Source organism: Passer domesticus, chromosome 10, assembly GCF_036417665.1.
Source record: "Passer domesticus isolate bPasDom1 chromosome 10, bPasDom1.hap1, whole genome shotgun sequence".
NCBI classification, from domain to species: Eukaryota; Metazoa; Chordata; class Aves; order Passeriformes; family Passeridae; genus Passer; species Passer domesticus.
In genome coordinates, this window is record NC_087483.1 from 22,113,842 (window position 1) to 22,140,018 (window position 26,177).

The 26,177-nt window shown below is 37.1% G+C and overlaps 1 protein-coding gene across 5 annotated transcripts in view; it reads left to right on the forward strand.

Moving 5' to 3' along the window:
• Positions 1-26,177, forward strand: part of ATF2 (activating transcription factor 2) — a 48,704-nt gene that overhangs the window by 16,676 nt on the left and 5,851 nt on the right. For 4 of the 5 annotated variants that reach the window (XM_064434386.1, XM_064434389.1, XM_064434387.1 and 1 more), the window contains 6 exons: positions 3,539-3,717; positions 4,035-4,149; positions 4,328-4,414; positions 15,754-15,903; positions 17,681-17,887; positions 23,251-23,356. In XM_064434386.1, coding sequence (XP_064290456.1) covers positions 3,539-3,717; positions 4,035-4,149; positions 4,328-4,414; positions 15,754-15,903; positions 17,681-17,887; positions 23,251-23,356 — 844 coding nt within the window. The remainder of the gene's footprint in view (positions 1-3,538; positions 3,718-4,034; positions 4,150-4,327; positions 4,415-15,753; positions 15,904-17,680; positions 17,888-23,250; positions 23,357-26,177) is intronic. The other variant, XM_064434390.1, reaches the window with a different exon arrangement.

The following is a 26,177-nucleotide window of genomic DNA, read 5'->3' on the forward strand; positions in this document are numbered from 1 at the left end:
TTATAAACTAGTCTCAGTGATGATGCAATTTTGGTGTGTCACTGTGACAGTGCTGCTGCTCAATGCCATTCTCATGTCTGATTGTAGAGACAAGCTGAGCAAGGCTGAGGGCGCTGCTTGGAGTGTACAGTTCTACGTGACCTGCAGATATTGAGAAATGTGAGCAGAGTGTTGTTCAGTTAGATTTTTGTGTTCTCCTTTTGCAGATGTATTGAAAGAGAGAAGGGATTTTTTCAAGGCATAGATGGTTTTAACTGTAACCATTTTTTTGGCTGCATATATTGTAGTAGTTTTAAATGATTACAGCCTATTTATGTATGTGCAAGGCAATTCGAATTGTCCTTGTAATTGTCAAAATAATTCATTGGGGTCTCTCAAAAAAGTATGCTTAACTGTTTTCCTAGTTTTCTGAGAGTTCCATGAGTTCTGTTAGGCTTCAGTAAGAGTCAATACTTTGCTTTGAATAGACCAAGATATCATTAGAAGTGTATAAAGTCTTTAAGCCTTAAAGTAATAAGAGCTTTCAAACGTTATAGTTGTTTATTAACAGGACTTTAAAAGGGCAGCCTTCAACAGAGTTTTAAAAGTTGCTCAGTTCTTGCCAAGTAGTTAACTGCGTAATTTAATTACTTTAAAACCAGTTGTTCTCTTACAGTATTAATCAAATATGGTATTAGTTCTGGCCATCTACATTTCTGTATAAAGAATTCTATGTATTTTTGATAGCATTAGAAAGTTATTGCATGAAATTTGCTTTTAGATAGGAAATACTTGCAAATATGCACAGCTGAGAACATTTAAAGTAACTATCCTGTTCTATAATTTCCCATTCAGTGGGTTGTAGCTTCAAGAATAGGAATTACAAGAGTTGGAGAAGTCCTTTTAGTAAGTCTAGTACCTTTGGGTGGGCTTAAACTTTTGTCCTGTAAGGAAAGGTAGGTAAAGGTAAGGTCACTTTCGCTTAATCTTATGATTGCAAATTCAGCTCTATTTTTCTTGTTCTTTAGGGGAGTATATTTACAATGTATTTTATTCTAGACAAAATTTATACTTCATTAGTGCAATGCATTAGTGATCCATTAGAATCTTCCATCAGACTGTTGGGTCTCTGGTTTAGTTTTTATATGCTTTTAAAATGTCAGTTTATTTTAAAGCAATACTTCTTAAATCTGCAGGTTATGTTTTTACCATGTTGTTGCAGTAACAGGCACCTGCATGCATTTTTCAGTATAGCAAAGACTAAGTTAGTGTAAAGAGGAGATTGAAAATACTTTTTCAGCTGTATAAACACACTCATGAATGAACATGTTCTTTTTTAGTGGCTGAAGATAGTTTCTGATCTTGTAAACAAAGCATTTATGTAATCTTTCAAAACACAGAAACGATTGTATGTGAGGTTTTCATTTTCAGAATTTTACAGATTTATTTCAGAATTTTGTGCATTAATATTTTGACTAGTGCTGAAATCTGGTTTCCATAGAACATTGTGTCTAAAAATTTCAGATTGTCCTTTTCCTGATAGGAATTCAAGCCAGGGAAAGGCCAAGTTTTACAATCAGTATTTATTAGAACATGCATTAATAAAGCTTCTGTTAGGAGCAGCAAAGAAGTATTGACAGAATGCCATCACTTACTGTCTCACTTGTATGTAGTTACCTGCTTTCAGCAACAGTTGGGAGACCAGTCCCAGCAGCTTGCCCAGAGGTAGGAGGTGGTACTGACACACCAGTGGCTTCTAGGCTGGGTTCAGAAAGTGCTCAGTCAGGCTGATTGGGACTCTGAGGAGCCTGATCTCATGAAAAATGTTCCTAGCCATGGCAGAAGAGATGGACTGGAGTGGTTTCTAAAGGTCACTTACAGCTCCAAACAATCTGTGATTCTGTGGAAGTCCTTCCAAGGGTCCGTTCTTTATCAAGTGTACATATGATCTCGTGGTCTTTGTTCACATGTAAGAACCACTGTGATGTTGCTTGAATTGTGCAGCTTGTTTGTGCTAGCATACAGGTTCACCTGGTGCTCTGAGCTCTGAATTTCCCACAGTCAAGCAGTTCTGTCTCCTGAATAAGATCTGTAAGGTGTTATACCAAATTCCTTACTTGCAAAGTAGTGTTTAATCCTGTACTAACAATACAGGGCTTTTTTTCTTTGTTTCCACAATTCTGTACTAGTTTGTTGTCTTTTTCTGAATGCTCATCTGTAGTGCTAAGTGCAGTCAGATATTATACCCCAGATTGATACTAAAACAATTCCACTTTCCTCAGCACAGCTCACTGTTATTCTCCAAAAACTCTCATTCACTGTGAATAGTCTTCTAAGTCTTCTATAGGTCCCTTGGGGAAAAGCATGAATGAACTAGTGAACCCCGATGACAAATCTAGCCTCTGAGCTTTTGGAGGGAGAAAATTTCATCATCTAAAGTCTTTTGTTTTGTAAAGCCCACAGTTTGCCAGCAAGCTTACAGTTCTATGAATTGCTCAGAGGATCTCACACATTTCTGCATTAATATATACAAAGAAAAGCAATCTGCTTGGAGAGCTCAGAGTTTACTACTTAAAGCTTTGTGGATGAATTTTCAAAACTTCATTCAAAGAAAATAATAATCAGTGCTGTCTGTGTGACACAGGTATAGAGATTTCTCTTTGAATTACTGTTTAGCAGCCGAGCAACTAAAGTTTGCTGGTCTTAAGAATGTGATTTTATGTGTCATTGATTGCAGTAGGCATTGACAAAAGAATAACTTGGCTACAAGTCTGCTGAAGGTAAATTTGAAGTCTGGCAATAGCAAGGGTTCCCTGAGAATGAAGGCACTGGTTGCAGTAAGGCCTTTCTGGGTTTTCAGAAACAGCAAATAGATATACAGCATTCAACTGATAACGTGCTTTACCTGCTTGCTAAGCTAAGAGCTATAGGGATTTCTGCCTACTCTTTGTTTTCACCTAAGAAAGTTTTATTTCTGTGCTCAAATAATTTTTTTCTGCATCAGGATGTGCATGTATCTTGCAGAGTTCTGAATATAACATTCCAAGTACTCTTATCACTCTAGTTAGAGAGCTACAGAAAAAGGGTCAAAAATTTTCTGTTGCTATTGTTTTTACTGAACCATAAATGTCTTGTTTCTCTTGTTTAAATCCAGAACAATGGACTGAAACTGAAATGTACGTAAGGACATCATAAAACATTTTCCTTATTCGGAGTGTGGGTAAACATGATGGTGCTGGTAGTACCATGGGTTTCTTGGGGAAAAAATTAAAATCTGATCAAAACTGAATTAGAAGCAATAAGAAATAATAGTAGCCTTAGAACAAATTGAGGCAGGTTTGTCATAAAAGTAAAATCACTGTTGTTGAAACAATTTTACTTTGGTTTAAATGATTCATCCAGAGGGAGTTTTTTGAATGCTTTTAATTGTATAACTGATTCTATTTGCATAATGTTACAGAAATTCTGATTTGTTCCATCAAACTGCATTCATTTAACAGTTGGAATTAGTGGTCTGTAATTGTATTTTACACACTGATGAAGCTTTATTTTTCCTCAGGAAGTGTCACTGCAGCAGACTGCACAGCCTACATCAACAATAGTTCGTCCAGCATCGCTCCAGGTTCCCAATGTACTGCTTACGAGTTCTGACTCAAGTGTTATTATTCAGCAGGCAATACCATCACCAACTTCTAGTACTGTTATCACCCAAGCTCCATCATCTAACAGACCAATAGTGTAAGTTATATAAATCTTAGCAAAACATTTTCTTGCAGAATTTGAAAATCTGATTTACTTTCAGTTACTGTTTCTGCAGTTAATATATGAATTTGAGATGCTTTGGTGTAATGTGATGCTTTACTACACATGAAACATTGGACTTTCACTACATGTGAGATATAATGCCATGTTCTCCACATCACTAAGTTCATATTTTTGATCTCCAAGTAAATTATACATTATACCTGTAAAGAAACAAACCAATTTAAAATAATGTGTAAACTTGTTCTCTTCTCTGGATAAGTTTTCTTTTATATAGTTCATTCCTTTTTCAGTCCAGTTCCAGGTCCTTTTCCTCTGCTGTTACATCTTCCTAATGGACAAACCATGCCTGTTGCTATTCCTGCATCTATCACAAATTCTAATGTGCATGTCCCTGCTGCAGTTCCAGTAAGTAAGCATGATGCTATATTAATTTGAAAGTGGAGCAGATTTGCATAAGTGCAGCATAGAACTTAGTTTTAAGCACCTTGATAGCTGTTTTGGCTTCAGAGGGTAGTGCTGTCAAATGCTCTCTATTATGATAACATACTCAGGTTTTCTTCATTTTTATACTTTATCTGGTCAGCTTGTTAGACCTGTCACCATGGTGCCTAGTATCCCAGGAATCCCAGGGCCTTCCTCCCCACAGCCAGTGCAGTCTGAGGCTAAATTGGTAAGTGAAAAACTCCATTATTCCTCAAGAAGAATAACTTGAGAAATTAATTACATTCTATTGCTTTTTAAAACAGCTTTAGTTTTCTTTTATTAGTCTAAATTCTGCAAATGCAAATTTAATAAAACCAGAAAAATAACAGCTGCATTTATTTTACAGTTCTTTCCAATTCCAGCCTATGTTAGTTCCGTTCTTAATGGCCATTTTGATCTTATTTTTAGTCATTCTTTTAAATAAATTTTCTAACTAAACTCCTTCTTACTTCTTGTATCAGAGGATCAGAAATGCTAGCTGGGAGAAAGACAGACAAGATTAGTAGCATGTGAATGTATGCTTCAGAATGTTACCTGCAAAAAGAATGATATTTCTTTAAAAACAAAGAAAAAATTTTTTTAAATGTTTTCAGACTTTCAACTGAATATAATCCATTTGTCAAGAGTTCTGCAATTAAATATATAGTACTTACATAGTTAACAAATTACTCTCTGTGGAGGTTGTTTCTGTTGTGTTGGGTGTTTTTGGGGGGAGTTGAGGATTATTTGGAAAATGTCTAAAACAAGCAAAAATTTGGTTTGGTTTTTGATGGGGGGGTTGTTTTTTTTACTTAATGTTAGTGACCATCTAAGGTGGTAGTTTGAATTTGTCAATTTATTGAAATATTTTATACAGCATTAGGCAGTTGCTTCTCTGATTTTTTTTTTTTGTTGTTTATTCCAACCAACTGTTCTAAAGCAACAGAAGATCTATTATTAAACAATAATTAACATGTTTATGACCAGTGTCTATCCTGTGGAATAGTGTTCCTCTTCCTTCAGCTCTTACTTTCTGCTAAAAGAGAATCAGGAACACCTGCTAGATAAAATATATTTTTCTGCATTGATATTGGTAAGTGGGAGGATGCCCTTAACATTCTTAGATATCTCATTTATCTAAACCTGTGGGCTTTCTTTCCTTTACCTGTTTTCTCTTCTCAAGCCACAGTATGAGAAACAGTGAGTCTGGTTTTTCTGGAGTAAAGGGATTCCTGTAGAGTGAGCACACCTAGACCACATTCACCAAATACTGAAACTGCTGTGGAGAGGTGCACTGACTGCCTGATGCTGTCAGGTCTTCCTTCAATTCCCTGCTCTGCTGAACAGAATGACTTTTGTAATAGTATAAAGGAGGACATAACGGAAGAAGGTCTGTTTTTGTGCATCCTTCTCTCCTGGGAAAAGGAATCTTTTAATACCTCAGAAAATACTTAAATGTAACCAGCTCTTACAAAATTTATTTACCTTAAATCCAGAAGAGAAGAATGTAAAACAAGTGAAAGCAAGAACTGTTTTCTCAGAAACTGAACGTGTTTTAGGGTCAGGAGACTCACGCTCTGAATTCTGTTTGAAATCCAGGAGAAATTGGTTTGAAATAATTTTTTAGATGGGCAAGGCATTAGGTTTTTAAGCATATTACTGAGTGATTTTCTCTTAGAATGATTTAAAGGCAGAGAGGAAATACATGTGTGTGGTGAAGGCTTTGATCTCACATTGCAAGAAGCAGTCACTCAAATGCAATGGAAAACAAAGATCATTAGACTTAAAATTTAACAGTCTCATTAGCCTTCTCATTACAATTTAGCTAATATATGCACTTCAGTGATTGCTTATCTTTTTTTTAAGTGAGACTGTAAAAAGGGTATTTGCAGTATTTCCTTTCCTTGTTGCTTAACATGAAGCATGAGCAGAATTCAAGAATATCAGAATTATGTATATTTCTTATGCTCATTTACTTTTATATAGTGCCTATTCACAAAAATAAAAAACCTAATTTCTTATCCCCCTGAAAGTAAAAGCAATTTAATGAGAAACTTAATGTTTATATAGAAAAGCCTCCAAGAGTAAGACTAATTCACTGTGCCATGGGATGCATTGTTGGCAGATACGTGATGGTTTATTAACTGTAAAGTTCAATTTAATTTTTAAATTCAAATATTTGTGATGTCGAACCCTTTCTTTTCATATCTCTCTTAAAAATAATTTTGCTTGCTGCATACTAAATTCTCTGAAGCAGGTTTATTTTTCACTTGTGTTCCTGGTTAAGCCAAAAGAAGACAATATTTAGTTCTACAACTCACTTTTCATTTGGTTAATAGTTCACATTTAATGTTGAAAAATAAGCTAATACACTGAAATTTAATAAATGAACATTGTGTGCTTCATGTATTAATGGTATGCTGCAATTTGTGGATTTATTGGTATGGTTAAGTTAGTTGAACTCTGGGAACATGCCCTGTGTACTTTTGCCTATTATGGCCACATTTCTCCTTTATCTTGGGAGGCAGTTCTGAAGGGCAGAGGAGTCCAGGACATCCTTTAAGAAGTAAATCTTAAAGGTGCTGGAAGATGAGCCAGCAGTGAGGATTGGCCAGGCTGAACAGAGAGCCTTGGCTGGAACACAGCAGAAAAAGGAAAGTGTGTGACCTGTGGGAGGAGGGGCCGGCAACTCGGGACTGTGTGGATGTTGTAAAGTTATACAGGGCCAAAGCCCAGCTAAAACTTCATCTGGTTACACTGTAAAAGATAACTAAACATATTTCTCTAAGTACACTTGCAACAAAAGGAGGTCCAAGGAGAATCTCCATCTTGGATGGAGATTGGATATGGGAGGAAGCACAGTGACAAAGAATGAGGAAAAAACAGAAGTACTTAATGCCTTTTTTTTGCTTCAGGCTTTAATAGTAAGACTAGTTCCTCTCTGGGTACCCAGCACCTTGAGCTGGAAGACAGCCATGTGGAGGAGAGCAAAGCCTCTCTGATCCAACCTGCTACAGCCCCAAGACACAGAAGGTTATGGGGCTGGATGGGATCCCTAGGGTACTGAGGGAGCTAGGGAAGAAGCTCAGTAAAGCCACTTTAAATCATTTCCCAGCAGCCCTGGCTAACTGGGGAGGACTCAGGTGACTGGAGGTTGGTAAATGTGGTGCTCATCTTCAGGAGGGGCTAGAAGGAGGATCCAGGGAACTGCAGGCCTCTGAGCTTGACCTCTGTGCTGAGGAAGGTCATGGAGCAGATGATCTTGATCATCGTAGTACACGCAGAACAGCCAGGATCAGATCCAGTCAGCATGGATCTGTGACAGGCAGACTGCTTGACTGACCTGCTTGGCTTCTGTGACAAGGTGACCTACTTAAGGTGGATGAGGAAAATGCTGTCAGTGTTGTCTGCATGGACTTTAATAAAGGCTTTGACACTGTTTGCCACAGCATTCTCCTGGGGAAACTGCTCATGGCTTAGACAGATACAGTCTGCTGGGTAAAAAAATGGCTTGGATGGCTGAGTCCAAAAAAGTGGTGGTAAATGGAGTTAAATCCAGTTGGTGGCCAGTTACAAGCAGTGTTCCCTAGGGCTCTGTGTTGGGGCCAGTTCTGTGTAGTATCTTTATCAGTGGTTGGGATGGGGGAGTGAGGTGCTCCCTCAGTCAGTTTGCAGATGGCACCAAGTTGGGCAAAAATGTTGGTGTGCAAAATGGTAGGAAAGCTCTGCAGAGAGATCTGGACAGGCTGGATCACTGGGCTGAGGCCATTGGTATGAAGTTCTACATGGTGAAGTGCTGGGTGCTGCTCTTGGGTCACAACAACGCCAGGCAGTGCTGCAGGCTGTGTGCAGGGTGGCTGGAAGGCTGCTTGTTGGGACAGGACCTGGGTGTGCTGGTCAGCAGCCAACTTAACATGAGCCAGCAGTGGCCAGGTGGCCAAGAAAGCCAGTGGCATCCTGGCTTTATCAGAATCAGCAACAGTGTAACAAGCAGGACCAGGGCAGGAATTGTTCCCCTGTGCTTGGCAGTGGTGAAGACACACCTCAAGTTCCGTGGTCAGTTCTGGGCCCCTCACTGCAAGACAGACATTGAGGTGCTGGAGCATGTCCAGAGAAGGGCAGTGGAGCAGGTGAAGAAAGTCCTTTGAAGAGTGACTGGGGGGAGCTGGGGCTGTTTAGACAGGAGAAAAGGAAGCTCAAGGGGGACGTCCATGCTCTGTACAGCGAGCTGGAAGGAGAGAACAGCCAGCTGGGACTCGGCCTCTTCTAAACAGCAACTGATAGAATGAGAGAAAACAGCCTCAAATTGCACCAGGTGAGGTTTAGATTGGACATTTAGGAAAAATTTCTTTTCAGAAAGGGTTGTCAAGTACTAAACAGGCTGCCCAGGGAAATGGTGACGTCACCATCCCTGGAGGTGTTTAAATGACATGGAGATGTGACACTTAGGGCCATGTTTTAGTGGTGGACTTGGCAGTTCTGGCTTATTGGTCAGACTTGATCTTAAAGGTCTTTTATAGCCTAAACAATTTTATGAACCTATGAAGTCTGTCAGCATAGTATGCTTAGTGTATTTTGAACAAAAAGCCAGATGAAGGGGTGAAGCTGTGGTGTTCCTTTCCAAACATTCCCAGGAGTATAGATGTTTGGAGTTTTTTTGGCTGTTGCTTTATTTCTTACTTACTATTGAGGAAAGTTTTTGTTGTTCTTTATAGACAGACCTTGCAATCTCATGGATTATTTTGTATTGCATTATAAAATGTAAGACTAGAATATGTGGCAAATACAAAAAACATGCAGGAATAGATTCCTGACTAACTTCCCTGGCTTCCTTGGGTATTTAAGTAAGCATTGTACTGTATGGGATGCAGAGTTTGGAAAGTTAAGGTGGTTTATTTATATCTGGTGTTGGCAGTAGTTGTTTGAGTCTCTCCTGTATTGAAGGACTGTACTTGCTATTATGGTGTTCTGCATTTTCTGTTATCATACCACAATACTATTTCAAGGTATTCTAAGTTGACACAAATCTAATAACTTCAGAGGTTGAGTAAAATTCCTGAAAAACTGATGGTAGTAAATTTAATGTGTAATAGCACTAAATTGTTGCACTGTTATCACATCTGGGGCTGTCCTGTGTAGAAGGTACAGCTCTTTGTTTCGGATGAAATACCTGGCAAAAACCAGGCACTTTCTTTTGTGCTTTGTGCCTTTCTTTGCAGCGGCTATTTCTGCATATTTCAAGGAGCTAACGCATTTTAGAGGTTTGTAGTAAGAAAAGAACTTTGTTGCTCTGAGTACATTCCTCATTCAATCATTCATTTCACTCTTGCTTGCTTACAAAAAGCTACTGTTATGTAGACTTCTTTTTAAAAGTGAACGTGAGAGGTAGTTAGATAAAAGTCAAGTTAGAGATTGTAGTGCTTCTTTCCTAATGCTCTGAAATTTAAATATGATTTTAGATAACTTCATTTCTGTGTTTGTATTAACATGAGAAGAACACATTTTTATTTTGATGAATACCCCTTGTTTCCTTACAAGTTGCCCAATTGTTCAAAGAAGAAATGTATTTCTTTATACTTTTGTGAATCAACTTTAGTAAACAAATTCATGTTTTCATTTCCAGAATCTGAAACTTAAAATAACTGGCAGGAGAGGCCTTTGGTAGTGAACATTGGATGCCTTCCTATAGCATAGTTAAAATTTTTCTTTAGCTGTCCTAGAAGTCGTACAACCCTTTAAGGATAAAGGAACTGAGGCACTTGCTGAGATTTTTTTTCCCACAAGGGACAGCTTTTGGAGACTTTTTACTTTTTCAAATGACCTCTCTTACAGCATTTGAAAGGACTTTTTATTAGGGGTGTCCAAGTCTAATGCATAATAATCAAAACTGTGTATTTATTTCTGTGTTCAATAAGTTTTCAGTCTGAAGTGTCAGACTCCTTCAGCATGGCAGTTTTGGTTATTGATGTGAAGTGAGTTACTGAGATGTCACCTCTTGAACTCTGTTAGTTCTTTGCTGAAATGGTCTTTTCTCTGCTTACTGGTCAAGTTGTTTGACGTTAAATGATTGTATGAATTCCACAGAGGAGCAGTTGTATGTGGGAACAGGTTCACTGAGTGAAATAGCAGATAGAAAAATGTATACCACCTGCAAGGACTAATAACTGGGAGGAAAAAATAGTCATAAAAAAAGGAATACATAAAGGCAATGGCAGACAAAAATTTTAAAATTGTATGTGCAGTGAGCCAAATCCTTATGATTGGTGGCATTCTTGCAAGAGGCTCTCAACTGAAACAGTTGACATTAAGTGAAGGAGTGCATTCAGTACAGTCTTAGGGTCTCTTTCACCACAGAAACATATACAGTGCTTGATGTGTTTCAGTGCTGTGAAAGAATTGCATAAAATGAGATTGCATTTTAATTTTATTGCCTCAGTATTGAATTTATTGTAGTGAACAGAGCTGGTCCATTCACAGCTGTGAAAGGCACTGTTACTATAGTTTTGAACATTCTTGGATCCTTTTTCTCTACTGCTTGTAGAGCTGAAGTACAAAATTACTAGAGATTTTATTCAGACACAGCCTTGTCTTTTACTGCTCCTATTTTGGAAATATTCTTGCATCTTATACTAAGAATGACATTCAGTAGGAGTAGAAATGAATTTCAGATTTCTGTGGCGCACTTAATATAAATTGTCAGTTTTTCTGACATGATTCCATTTTTGTCAGTGTGCTAAAGCAACTAACTTTTGCATACTTAAGTAAAATCATATGTATGTCAGTTTTATGGTATTTTAGAGGGGCTTAGAAGTAGATGCAATAACTGTCTTAAGAAAAACCCCAAAAAACTTAAATCCCCCAAAAAACTTCTTCATGAAGTTAAGGATGCATGATTTTAAATAACTGTAGAATTGCTTGTGATGTTCTTGTGAGAAGATCTGTAATTGTATGCTTTCTGTGTATGGAACATGAGCCTTGAGTTGCAGCTGTTTGAGTTGCATCCTTTTTGAGTGTGCAGCTTGTGGGTGCAAACTTAGCATTCAGATTCTTCAGTGTGGATTGCAAAAGTTTCTGAAGAATTTCAAAATTGCTTTAATATGGAATGTTTCCCTCCATCTCCTCTTTCCCATGCAAAACTTTTTGTCACAATCTGAAAAATACCTTGCACTCAGTAGGCAACCAGTAGACTTTGCAGGAGGTTTCTACTGAGAAGTGACAGAGGGCAGCTTGGCAAATGTTCAGAAACCAACATTAAGTTGCTGGAGCCCGGCATGGGACCTTGTGTTCAGCAGAATTCTTCTGACCTGTCTCTCTGCATGCCGAGCTAATCAGCAAACACCTAATGAGCCTACTCTAAAGAAACAGACCCTCTCACAACCTACTTCATTTTCATATGTTCTCTGGGGGTGGAGAGACAAGACTTCATAAGGACTGATGATGCTGCAAAGACCACAATAATGATAATTAACTTGCTGAATTTAGAAGATTATGCTGTTAATTAGTTGCAAAATAAAGATAAGTAATAGAGGAGCAGATGGTAGGATAACACCCAGGAGAAGGAGGGTTATTACTCTGATGAGCTTTTGTGGCAGATATGAAATATGGATCTGAGTTTTTCACAAATTGTTTCTGGAGTATATTATCTTGTTTCTGTGAGCTCTTGATGGAATGATCCAGTCCTACCAAATTTTGACAGATGTGGTGAGGATTTGTTTTCAAGGATATACATGAATGATAAAACCTTGCTAATCAAGATTTTAAAAGCTATTAACCTATCTGGTTAGTTCACCTATAACCAAATAATATCAAAAAAGCCTCAGTTGTCATCAAGTTTCCCCACAAAAAAGGCTTATATACATGTATTCTAATATGTGTTTCTGTATTCTTGATTGTTAAAAATGAGATTATCATTGAATTTGGGCTAACTGTCTCCCAACTCATAAGAAGCACAACAGCTGTATAGTATTTTACTCCAGCATCACCTTTTAAAATATAAAACTTATTAAGCACACGAGCTGGAAGTCTTCTTGTGAAAATCTGTAACTATTTCTCAGATTTTCACAATGTGTCTGCATTTGTGGATAATCCTAACTACTTTAAATTAAACTTTCAAACATTGTAATATGAAATTAAATATAAGTATTTCCTATTCCTATTTTCATAGTACATTATATTTAACAATGTAATGCTCAAAAGGAGTTTGTTTACTTGTGAATTTACAGGATATAATGTTTAAATGTTGGCATTACAGTAAGTAAAGTTAAGTCCAGCTTTGTTTGCATGTCCCTGTGCAAACTCAATTACCATCATGGGCAAAACAGACTCATCTTGAGGAGATCAGTTTCATTTATTACTAATCACATCTGAGTAGGATAATACACCCAAAACTTAAAAACACCTTCCCCTGTTTCTTCCTGAGCCTAACTCTTCTCTACCTTCCCCCTCAGCAGCCCAGGGGAAAGGGGAACAGTGGCTGTGGTCAGTTCCTCGGACATCTCTGCTGCTCCTTCCTCTGCTTGGGGAGGACTCCTCTCACTCTTCACAGAATTACAGCTTGGGCCAGGTTGGAAGGGACCACTGTGGTCATCTGGTCCAACCCCCTGTTCCAGCAGGGCCATCCCAGAGCAGATGACACAGGTTTGCATCCGGAGAGTTCTTGCCTATCTCCAGTGAGAGAAGGCTCACATCCTCTCTGGCCAGTCTGTTCCAGTGCTCACTCACCTGCACAGTCAAGTTCTCCCTCATGTTCAGGTGGAACTTCCTGTGCTTCAGTTCTGCCATTGCCTTTGTCCTACTGCTGGCCATCACTGAGCAGAGCCTGGCTCCGGTCTTTTGGCACCCCACCTTCAGATACTTGGGGACACTGCTGAGTCCCCTCTGTCACCTCTTCTCAAGGCTGAGCAGGCCTGGCTCCCACCAGCTCTCCCTGGGGGTCTGTCCTGGAGCCAGCTGCCCTTGGCTCTGTCGGACAAGGAGGGAGCTTCTGGCAGCTGCTCTCAGGAGCCACCCCTGCCACCCATCCCCACACAGAACCTTGCCATCCAAACCCAGTATATGTCATTTTTGAGATGGTAACTTCGAAATCTCTCCTAGCATGACAGCTTGAAATAGAAGAGAGCATACACTTTAACTGATTTGTTCTTTTCACTACTGTCTTGATTAGGACTGATGAAAATTTGTCACATCCTGCCTAACAGCAAGTTATGATAAAAGAAATACTTCCAAAGTTATTCAAGTCATAAATGAAAATACAATGCAAAACAATCTTCTGTTAATAACACATAGAAAGGTTATTGTCATATTGGTATTAAATACTTGCTAGCTTCTTTAAAAAAATATTATTTTAAAATCTGACTTGGATGTGATGTATTTCCCTGGTAGTCCTGGTAGTGGTTGTGTAGGAGATTCCACAATTTAGACACCAGTATTAGTTAAAGAAAAAGAGGAATTATCAACCATCCACTTTGCAGTTGTTGCAGGTAGATCACAGAGTTTGGTTTTACTAATTTTAGTTAGACATTTAGAAAACACTTAGGCCTGCTGGAGGCAGGGACTGAAATGTTTTTGTTACCTTGTTTTTCCAAGGAGAGTTAGGAAGGTACAAGTAAATTCTTGAGTTTAATTAAAGTGTTAACTATCTAAGGGCTTTCAGAGTGCTATACAAATACTAAAAATTATGGACATATTATCTTAAAATTTTTTGTTATCCTGCCCGAATGCTTGCAGCTGTCCCAAATTTTTGTTGTTAAAGTTGAACACTGGAAACTGCAGTAAATTTGGTTTGTGTAATTTCCTGAAGTGTCTTCATTCTGGAAAATTTATGAAGGTGATACGATAAAAGATGTGAGGAACAGCTCATTTAGCTGTTGGGATTAACTCCTAATTTTCACATGCAGTTGAATGGTTCCTATCTGATGTAATGTGCTGCTAATTCAATCCAGAGCTTGCTCTACAGAACAGACTTGCTACAGAAGTCATTGGCTAAGGATTCCTTAATAGAAGGCCAGTAGAGGAGGGTTGGAGTTTCTTGGTTCTCTTTGTAGTCCTCAGTTAGGATACCTGCTGGTGCTGGTTATGTGCTACCAAATCCATGTAGTTGGTGGTAACTTGCCATATTTCAGACCTGAAAATATGTTGCAGTTTTGACAGAGCTAATCTGCAATCTCTTTTTTTAATTGTAGCATAGGATCCAGGAAAGTCTGTCACTGTGGAAGTTAGGAGAGAGCTGTTAGTGTATTTCACTGACTTAATTGTTGGAAGACATTGGATGCTACAGTTCATAGATAATGTCTACATAAATAGGTGCAAAGTTTTCTGTTTATTCTGAGCTGGCCAAATGCTGCCTCTCTCTAGTATTCTTAAGATGTTCTAATAATGTTAGTATGTGAGCGACACTTTGTTCATATTTCAAAATGTGATGTTACAAGATACCAGAATTTCCACAAACTTACATGATTAAGTCATTAATCTTCTCTTAAACTTGTATTGGATTCTTTAAAATCTGGTACTCAGTAGAAAAACATTTTCTAACGCCGTTTCTCTAGTAAGGTAAATTCTTCAGTAAAACAAAAAAAAAAAAAGATAAATTGTACAGTATTCATGGAATTTTAAGAAAGGATCTGGAATTACAGGCAGTTGTATCTGCTGAAATTAGACACTTTGTCATTTAAGATTAATAAATAGTTTTAAATAGAATGTTTACAGTTTTAATAGGTTTCACCAAAAGTTGAGTGAAGTATTTTTCAACAGGCAGTCAGTAACATGCTCTAAAATCATCCATCAGGTTGTCAGTAACTCTTGGGTGTATTATATACAGCTGAACTTGCACATTACTGTTCTTCATAGTGGCTGTTTGCAATAAAGGAAGAACATCAAACCTTTCAGCAGTTTTTTACTGCAAAGCCGCATGCTCTAGTAGTTATGTTGCATGTTTCTACGTAAATAATATTTACATGTAACCTGAAGCTTCTTACTATTTTGTACATCATTAAGATGTTTGTTTCAGCAAAGATATTGGCTTTTATCTAATTAATCATAGGAAGAATTACAGAGGTGAGTGTTTGTAAAGACCATGAATTAGTGGAGGCATAACAAGCTATTTAAAAATTAATAGAAATAGAGAGCACCAGAAGTTTTAAAGTGGAAAGACAGTTGTGTTCCAGTTGTTCCCTAGTTTCCTTCATGTGTCATTGTTACTCTTCTGGTACTACCAGTTTCTGCAACTGTTTATGGCTTTACATTCATCTGTTTGTGGGCACAGTTCACTACAGATGAGGCTTTCTGCTTACTTCTCCATACAGTTTACCATCCTTTCCTTTCCGGGATCTTATATAAACCTCATTGCTATTGTCATGATTGCAGAAACTTACACCCTGTTTTTAGGTGTATGCATAGGTCACTGTTGAAAGCCGGTAAAAAGAAACACATGTTTAAGAATTGGAGTTCCTGTTTCCAAAGTGGAAGTAACTGCTTATATAAATGATTAATCATTCAAGCTAGCATGATAGAATATTTCTTTTCTTTTTCTTCTTTATTTTCTGCTTTCAGAGATTGAAAGCAGCCTTGACCCAGCAGCACCCTCAGGTAACAAATGGAGATACTGCCAAGGGACATGCAAGTGGGTTGGTTAGGACTCAGTCAGAGGAACCACGACCACAGTCACTCCAACAGCCTGCAACTTCAACAACTGAAACACCGGTATGACAGGAGTGGGCATGTGCCTCCTACCTCCTCCTTTTATTTTGCAAATACATATGTTTTTTCTATACTCTTGGTTTGTAAAATTGAGGTTAACAGACTCCTCTTTTAGTCAATAAGTCTGTAGCAGTAAAATGTTTACAGGTCTTATATGTTCTTAAATGCTTCTAAAATCTATTATCTATTATCCAAGATGATGATTTCAAAACAACTGCTCAAATTTAGAACTAAGTCCTGATTTCTGAAGTTCATTGTTAGGAGAGTCTGTGGCAGCTGAAATTTTTACAGCTGGTCAAATATATATATTTGAAAAAACAAGTGCTTTTATTCTGTTGCATCTGTTTTATGTTTATTATATTTTATATTGTAAATGCACTTAGAAATTATTGCATCGTGTATCATGCTCATGTTAATTTGCTTGAAGATCTTCTCTGGGTTGTCATGGGAAGAGTTTCAGCTGTGTCATTCATCTCAGGCTCTGGAAGGGGGGCTCTGGTTTTAGGTGCGATTTGTTGTCCTTTTGGGACGATAGATCAGAACAGGGGAGTAAAAGGCAGAACCTCTGAGTCAGACAGGAAGTGGGCATGCTGCTGTAGGAAACATACACTTCCTGGTGAATCCTGGAGGATTACAGCTGTTCTATTTCTAAAAACCTTCTGGAATGTGTTTTCAGACTGCTTATAAAAATCTCAAAGAGTTATTCTCAGAATTCATAGCGTAATAATAATTTTATAAAAGCTACACACCTGGCCTAGAACTGACAGGACTTATATCTGCAATGAAAGCCTCAGATTCTTACATTGGCCAGTGAAATCAAATAATGTATCAAAACAAATTTGTTTGGAACAGAACAGGGGAAGAAGGTGACCCATCCTAAAAGGATCTCTTCCTAAAGCTGCTGTTCCTCCATATATTTTCAAAATATCACATACCAAAATTTTCAGGATGAAAATTGCTGTTTGGTTGTCTTAGCGTTATTGTACAATTAGTATTAATCAAAAATAGCAAGTGTTTCATTCTTAAAACATTGATTTGAGTTCCCAGGGGTTTTTTATTCTTAGTTCTTTAGAATTAATGCCAAATTGATATGCCAGCTGGTACATGTTTGGGGTTTTTAATTTAAAAATAAAACTTTCTTGCTGTGTGAGACTGAATGTGGAGATGCACCTTGAATGTCATGTGGACAGTTATGTTCTGTCTATCTTATCTCTTTAAAGGATTTTAAGACCTGTTATATTGTTATTATATTTTATTAAATCTTTGTCTAGGATATATACACAACTGTGAAATGAGTATAATGTATAATTTAAAATATTGAAGTATTTTGATACTATCATGTAATGTGGGTAGATTAAGGGAAGTTGTTACTCAGGTGTGGGGAACACATCAATGAGTAGGAAATTGCTATCTGGAGATCCAGGGACCAGGGAGTCTCAGCACTGCCAAAATTTGTCAAACAGCTTCTGTGTAGGGGGCATAAGCAATTGTGTCATTTTTCAGTTGTGACTAGGTGTGTGGGAAGAGTCAAAAATAGAAAATTCATTTCCTACTAAATGTAGCTTGAAAGCTATTTTGGATGCAATATGTTAATGTAAGATGATCAGGAGAGTAAGTATGGATAAAAGTTCTAAAAACATCACTGCAGAGTTAAATGGGCACAGCTTTCTAAAAAAAAAAGTGTGTCACCTGAATGTATTTAGAAATGCCCTGAATGCTTTTCTCAAGATGTGCAGGCTGTTCATACCAGAGCTGTAGGTTAAGTCCTGGCTGTTTTCAGGCATCACCAGCTCAGCCTACGCCACAAACACCAAATACAGGCGGTCGGCGAAGGAGAGCTGCCAATGAGGACCCTGATGAGAAAAGGAGAAAGTTCTTGGAGAGAAACCGCGCTGCTGCCTCCAGGTGCCGGCAGAAACGGAAAGTCTGGGTGCAGTCATTGGAGAAAAAAGCTGAGGACCTGAGCTCACTAAATGGCCAGTTACAGGTATACTTTTGCTTTCAAGGAAAAATTAGTAAGTTATTTTGTTCTTACACAGTGATCCTTGATCAGTGAAGCTTAAAACTTTGCATGAAATCTGAAATATAAATGGTTTTATAACTCATGGCTCAGCTTAGGCTTCAAATTCAGAACTAGTTGTGTATAGCAGTAAAATTAGAGGAGAAGAGCATACCCATATTTCAAGATGTGTAAATTTAAGGATCATATCCTTCTATCCTTTGCTTCATTTGAAGTAACTTTCAGGTTTTGATACTAAACTAAGATGACGAGATATGTTGGAATAAATACTTTTGAGCAAAGTAATAGTGTTATCATGAACACATCTTGCTCTTAGTTTGTATTTATTAAGTTTAGGGCTTATTTCCTTTGGTTCTTTTTAACTTCACTTTTTTTCCTTTAAAGTGAATGTAATGTTCCTGAAAGGTGTCAAGTTGACATCAGTGGGTACTGAGGGCCTCTTTTGCCCGCAGAATGGGTACGGCAGTGGCCTTGCAAATTTTTGCCAGCAGCTCCTAAGTCCTATAGAGATGAAGTGCACTATAAGAGGGTAGGGCCAGTGTATGTTGCAGGTCACTTTTGCACTCCTCTGATCTCAGAAAGTCATCATGTGAATGTACTTTTCCCCCACAGAACAATCCATGACCCTATTGTTTAAACTACTATTAAATGTTAAAGCATACTTTCCTAATGTTTTCCAGCAGCACGTAAAAAATTGGCAGAAATTGTTTTCAAAATAAAAAGTCTAAAAGCTTCATTTTGAAAGTTGCTGAAAGGAAAAACTATGAAGCATTCATTTAGAAAATGCAGTGAGACTTATTTTGATATGTTTAAGTGTCACTTATTTTTCTTTATCAGAGCTGTTCACTGAGTCAAATTCACAGATCATCATCTTCCTGTGAAAACTCACCTCTCCTGCTGTTTGGTATAGAAAGCATCACAATTTGATTAACAGGAAAGTAGGGCATGTTGAGGTTGTTTTTTATCATGTAATCAAAGTTACAGTGTATCAGTCCTCTTCATGTTCATGTCTTTAAAAATACTCAGCATCCCAGACCCTGAAATGTAAGATTCCTACCTAAGCACACACCATGAAATGGTTTCCTGTGTTCCAAGAATCATGACGCTCTGCACAAGCATTAGTTAAATTTCTTGCAAATATATATTCTTCTCACACCTGTTCACAGTCTTTAGATATACTCACTTAATGCACAGTCCTCAATTAACTCCATTAATTACATAATTATATGTAGCATTGTAGCTTAAATAATCAAAAAAAGGAGCGAAGGAGAATTTTAAAAATTGGCCATAATTCACTATTAAGTGAAAGTAATGTTTGCTGTCATGTGAACTGCCTTTCACATATATATACCAAGTTTTAAAACAAAAAAAATCACATAAGTGCCATAAACAAAATGTTTCAAAGTGTTAATTCAGTAATAGTGAATTCAAGAAAGATTTTCTTACAGTTTACCAAAAGTAAAACTGTTAACTGTAAAGAACAGAAAAACTTGAAAAGAAAATTTGATATCAGAGAAATAATTACACTGTGCTTTATGTGAAAACATTAATTAATCCTATATTTCCATAATAATAACTTGACAGGCTAACACAGCTGATCAGCAGAGTGGGCAGTAATGACCCATGACTACTTACTTGATATTTAATAGAAAATTTAGTAAGTTTGGAGTTTTGCCTTAATGCAGGTTTATAGACTGTGTTTGGGTTAGTAGTTCATACTCAGTTCAGTGTGTAAGTGGCCTGCTCAGCTGAAGTTACCAAGAGCAGGTTCATAGTGAAAGGCCTGCTTCTTCTGTTTGAAGAATTTCATTTTGAAGCAGTATTTTTCAAATATTTGTTTAGGGGAAAATTTCCATCTATTACATCACCAGTAACATATATAGGTTAGGTAGGCTGTCTTTATTATAGGCTCTGCTGTGTAAATTTTTTCATGCTTCCAATATTTTGAAGGTTATTTACTGTTTTGATTCTTGAGAACTGTGTTTTCTATTAATTGTTGACTTGTTTATTGATCTTAAATCTTATTCCCCACCTTGTGTGGCCTCTGTGCCTTGCACAATCCTGCAGGGTATAAGAAGGTATTGACAATGATCACAGTGGCTGCTGAGCCACATTGCAGGATCAGATGCCAAAGTGCATTATATGTTCTGTATTTGGTCCCTCTTGCTTTAATAATCTTAGAGGATGAAGCTTTAGAAGAATGGCCTGTCTTCCTCATGAGGTCCCAGTGGGTTTTCAGTGAGCAGCAGTTGAGTGATGGTTTGTACTTATGCTGCAGAAACTGTTTAGGAAGGCTAAATTATGAAAGTATGCCCATAAGTAAAGATCCTTTCCCACAGAGGAAGTTGCCCAAAAAGGAAACAGGAAGAATGCTGTTTAACTGAGCCACAGACAGTCCCTTATCCCCAAAAGTCACATTTACCTGCCTCTGATGATACTTTGAGTAATAACATATCACAAGTCTTGTCTCACACCATGCTGAGTAAGGCCTAATGTGGTCCCATGGTCCCACTGTCACATCTGCATTTTGGATGCAGGGAGGAATAGGCAGGTACAGAAGAATGTGTCATACACTGTGTCCTCCCTTCATAAGAATGCAGAAGGGAAGGCATCTTTGGAAGGATGGAGTGCAGGTACAAGTCAATATGCTTTCCTCTCGAAATGTGCTTTCTCATGCTAGCACACTTTGAAATGCAGGGACATAGAAATTCTCAACAGCAGGTGAACTACATTACATACTTCTTTAAAGGATTGTTGATGCCTGCACTTGGTTCTAGCTCACTAATGAGGAGCACCTTTCCAGTGTGAAAATCAGAAATAATCTTTGTTCGTGCCACCTGTTAAAAGTGTTTATTTCATGTGTTTCTTGGTAGACTGTTTTCAACATGTTAACCACACATGAAATGACCACCACACATTCATGTGTTTTGAATGAGGTGGAAGGACTTGCTGTTGTCACAAGCAAGATAATTAACTGCAATATGTATAAGAATAGGTTCTAATCAACCCCCTTTATCAGTTAGAAGTGGTTCTTACTGGTAATATGTAAAGGGCAACCATAGATTGCCTTTCTGTGACATTCCCCATCCATGTGTCTAGCAGACAGAACTCTGTTCTAGTGTCACGAGTGGTGTGTGCATTGTATGTGCTACTGTTGGCACCAGTGTTGTTGTTATGGAATATACAGCTACCATTGTTCTAGAAACAACCCCATCTCTTTTATATAGGAATGCTGATCCATGTTTTTCAAGTTTGCTTTAATGTAACATAATGTATTTGCTTTTTGTATTTATGCTGGCAGCAGTCTTAATATTTTTAATACAACTGACATTGATCTATAAACTGTAGTATAAAAATTTTTCATAAACATGTAATTTTACTTCCACAGATGAACAGCAACTTCATACTTACATGTGCTGTTGTATATAAAATTCTTCCTTAAAATATGGGAGACAAAATAGAAAATTTCTGCAAACCTTTTCCTGGTTGCCAGAGTTTCTTTGAACTAACTGAACTATATTTCATAGTCTTGGACACTGTTGCTTCTGTAGGTTATCAGGTGCCTCAAAGCTACATCAATGTGTTTTTTTCTACCCAAACAAGTCAGTTCTGTGCAGCTGCCTGCATGGTATCAAGATTTGTGGCTCCTCAGTAAATAACATGGTGAACTATAAGGGCAGACAGAGCTGGAGGCAGTAGTCCTGTGCTTTCTTAACAGCCCAAGGTTTCAGGACATCTAGTGCCACCTGGTAGAGAATTTGTGGGGCTTTTGGTTGGGTTTCTATCATTGCAAACCTTATTGATTGTAGTCACATTTTTCTTTCATTACAAATGTCTGATTGTTGGGCAGATTTTTGGGCATCTTCCAGCTTTTGGTTTTAATAAAAAGTTTCTAAAGGCTATTCTAAACATAAAAGGATTGAAGAGAAAAGGAGACCTTAAGAGGATTTTGCAGGTATAAAGGCTTGAAATTTGTTGTCTTCTGAATGGAGAGAGAGAGAACACAAAAGAGGGGCTTTTCTTTGAAGAGTCTGATATTTTAGTTACTTAGTGTAATTAAACCTAATAAGTCCTGTTCTGGAAGAACTGTTTTCTTCTGGAATCCTTTAACTTGTAATTCATCTCATCTCTGGCTGCATTGCCTTATTTCTTGCTTGCAAGTAAATAGGTTGATTTTCTTGTCATTTATTTTGCAGATAATTTCAGATGCAATCTAGTTTTCCTCTGTTGGTTTTTTTTTCCTTTTACTTCTATGTGTGGTATATTACAATAATATGCAAAGGTTCTTGTACTTGAGGTAACTTCAAGTGTTAATAGAAAAGATTTATATTTAAAATAAAATAACCCATGAAAAACACATATTGTGTCCAGATACAGGGATCACAAAGTATTACAGATAATTTGATTCATAAATATTTTTCTACTCTACAAAGTAAAAATGGGTCTATCAAAATGCCATACCATTCTTAATTTGGTTTGTCACATGCAATGCAGTTACGTAGCACTCCTCATCTCTGGTCACCAAGCTGCTTTCCAGGGAAGGTAAGTATTGCAGCTCTCCACTTTACAGATGGGCAACTTGAAGCACAAAGCAGTGAAATGACCTTGCTCAAGGTCACCCAACAGTGGAAAGGCAGAGTCTGGAAATGAATCGAGGCCCTGGATTGTGCAGGTGCTGTCTCAGATTGCACTGTGCTTTAGCGACACAAGCTGACATCTCCGGATTTTGTCATTATTATCAATGATTCCTTCAGAGACCATGTTTATGTATGGCTGCCAAAATAAAAATCAGTCTGGACATCAACCAATATTTGCTAAATTATTTTCCACTATGTGAGATTTTCTTTTTTGAAGTCCAAGTATAAATAGAGTCACTAAAAAAATTATTCTGCATTGGCTTTTTGGATTTTGTTTTCTATTTTTCCTTTTTTTTATGTTAGCTGTGACATTTGTTAAAATATGTGGAGCTAAATGTAGGTTTACTCTGATTAGAATTCATCACAAAACCTTCTAGAAGAGTCTCACAGTAGCTGGATCACGTGAATGAGACTATATGTAGACTCTACATCTGCAAACTGAAAAATGTATGTTATATTTTTTAAAAACGCAAGCATTTCCCAGTAAATGTAACAAAGCAAGGCAAAGCTAGCTAATATTTGCATTTTCTAAAATAAAGTAAATATATACATATTTGCAATATATACCAAATTGAAACTGCTTGTATTTCAGTTACCCCTAAGTGAACAACTGAAAATCCTATAAAACTTAATGCTTACCTTCAAAACATGTAGTTTGAGCCTGGTAAAGTACATAACTTTCTTCTCCTTTAGAATGAAGTCACCCTGCTGAGAAATGAAGTGGCACAGCTGAAACAGCTTCTTCTGGCTCATAAAGATTGCCCTGTAACTGCCATGCAGAAGAAATCTGGCTATCATAGTGAGTAATGTTCCATTACCTATAGCCTGAGGCTGCATCAATGAAATACTGCCAAAATGAACTGAATGAGCATTAAAATTGAGAAGTGCAGTTCTAATATTACATATATTACATTAAAGATCTTCTTTTTATAATCTTGAAGTTATTGGAAGACAGGAAATATTATGTGGTATTTAAATATATATGTTTAAGTCAGAATTGAATTGTTGCATAACATTGAAAGGTTTGTGTTGGTTTAATGAATGCATATGATAATTAGCATTTAAGGACTATCAGTTACTACACCTGCTTTAGAAAATATAATTAAAGTATTAAGAGCACATGATAAACCATTTTTTATACTTTATCATAGCCTAATACAGTGAAAGGTCCTTGTGGGTATTTTTCCTTCATTGTAATGAGATTTCAGTAGAGGTACTATAACAGCTGTCCTCATTTACCATAACATCCAGGATCAGTCGAGCCATTAAAATAATCAGATGCAGGTTCATGGCTCCTACTGTACAATGTCTTCTAGATTGTTTGGATATCCACATTAAATGACTGCTTTTCTATAGAGGGGGTATTTTTAGAGACAGTTGTAGAATTGAGGGGAATACTGACACTGTGAATACCAATGTTTTCTAATCCATATTTTTATTTTAAGTTGTTCTATTTTTTTTTCATCCTTCCAGCATTTTAAAGGTTAATTATGCTTTCCTGACTTGTAGCTTCCTTTTTGGCTGTGATACACGGTGCCAGAACCAGCTGCTGCTGCTGTAGAATAAATGGCCAATTTTGTCCATTGTACACAAATTTGTTACAAATAACAGAGCTGGGAATGCATTAGGCAACATTCATAATATATAACCCACAGCTTTCGTTTTTATGATTTAGTGATATTTCAAGATATTTGTAAATGTGAAGATTGTTTCTGCCATATGTAGCCACTTCATTTTAATTTGCCAGTGTCAGTAATTCAGGAGAATAAAGGAACATTTTGTACTGCATGCAAACAGATCCTCAGGTGCTTGCGATAAAACTTAATAGCCACCATCTTTACTTGTAGTCATTGTAAGCAATTTCATCAGAATGGGCAATATTTTTTAATTTAAAAGATTCAGGAGATTTAGCAACTCTGTATTGCCATATATATTTAGAATACTGATTTTGTCAGTTTTGAGCTTATAAATCTTGGTCCTTTGATCTCCAGTCATTTTGACAAGACAGAAAATAGCATCTTGGAGTAAATTGGAACGGTATAGAAATACGTTTGGGATTTATATTAACAATGATTGCTGCAGGGATGAGGCCATTATGGCTCCCATCTGACAGAACAACATAATTTCATACAGAAGCTACTAGGGGGATAGCATTATGCATGCAAGGTTTTTAACCAAAAAAACCCACACAAAAAACAAACCATAGGTTTCTTAAATGTTGATGTTTTGAGGATTCATGTTCCTGAATTGGGATGTAAAATATTTCATCCTAAGTCATAAACTGTCAAAGTGATTCCATGCCAGGGATTTCTTTGTTGAAGGACTAGTGAATGGCCTGTCTAGTAGTGCTTGTTTTCAGCCCTCAGTAAAGGACTATGCTTCTGATTCAGTAAAGAATACAAAATGAATCAGAACTAAAATACTAAACAGTGGCAAACCCCTACATTTTAGAGGAAAATAGTATTACACAAGGAAATTGGAAGCATAGCTCAGTTTCTTGAAAAGTCTGTTGAAGTAAAAGCTTAACATGAGTGATAGTTGTAATGCCATCCCTCTTAAAGGATTTTGTCACATTATCTCTGCATGAATATTTTTAGGAAAGTATGTTGGCTAAGTGACATATCCACAGTAGAGTTTATGAGAGAAAAAAAATTGTTTCAGTCAATATGTTTATGAAAATGGTGTTCCTATAAAGTGTATTTAAATAAACATACTGCATTCATCAAATAATCAGTTGCTTCAGAAATGTGGTTTAACAGTCTTGTCTCTGGAAGAAATTGAAGACCCCAGCTTAAAGAGCTCCTGCAGTGCTGACTATTGTGCACTGCATAGACCACTTTTTAACAGCCAGGTCCACAATTTGATGGCTTTTCATGTATTATGCCCTTAAATAGGAGCAAATAATCTATTACTTGGCCTTCACTTTTACGTATCTTTTAAGATCTTTTCTATTTCCCAGACACCTTTTTTTCTCAGGTCAAGTGAAAAGCACGACACTGCATGCAGCCCTTTCTTCTAAAATTGTTTTAGATCATTTTCCTTATTTTTGAGTCTTGTGCCTACTTCAAAATAGGATGTCATCAGAACAGAGAAACCAGAAAAATGGATATTTTACTTTGAGTCAGCCAGCTTAAAATTTTATTTTCCAGACAACGATGCTTTTGGTTCTGACTATATCTTCAGCTATGGATTGGGAAAGTGCTCTGAGCACAAGATGTCTAGATGCTGTTAATTTATTTTTCATGTCATCTTCTATGCTAGATAATTTCTAAATCTTCTACAATATTCCCTGTATTTTGTTGAGGTTTTTCTGGGCTTGTAGAGACCCCCAGAAGGCCCTTTGTCTAGTAAGAAGAAAATGTTTTGTGATATTCAGAGTTGTTTTTTTTAAAGGGAGAAAGAGTTTTTTAGGTATTTTTTCATATTTTTCACAAGGACATCTTAATATTCAAGAGCATTTGTTCAAAACAGAATATAAAAGAAGATAGATAGAGACTGCAGTGTCTTCTTCCTGTAGCTAATTTTAAAAAGGTAGATAGAAGGTGACTAACCAGTTTCAGACTTTAATGATATGAACCTCTCAAACCACTGTGTTCCTGCAGCCTGTTCTGGACTGGCAA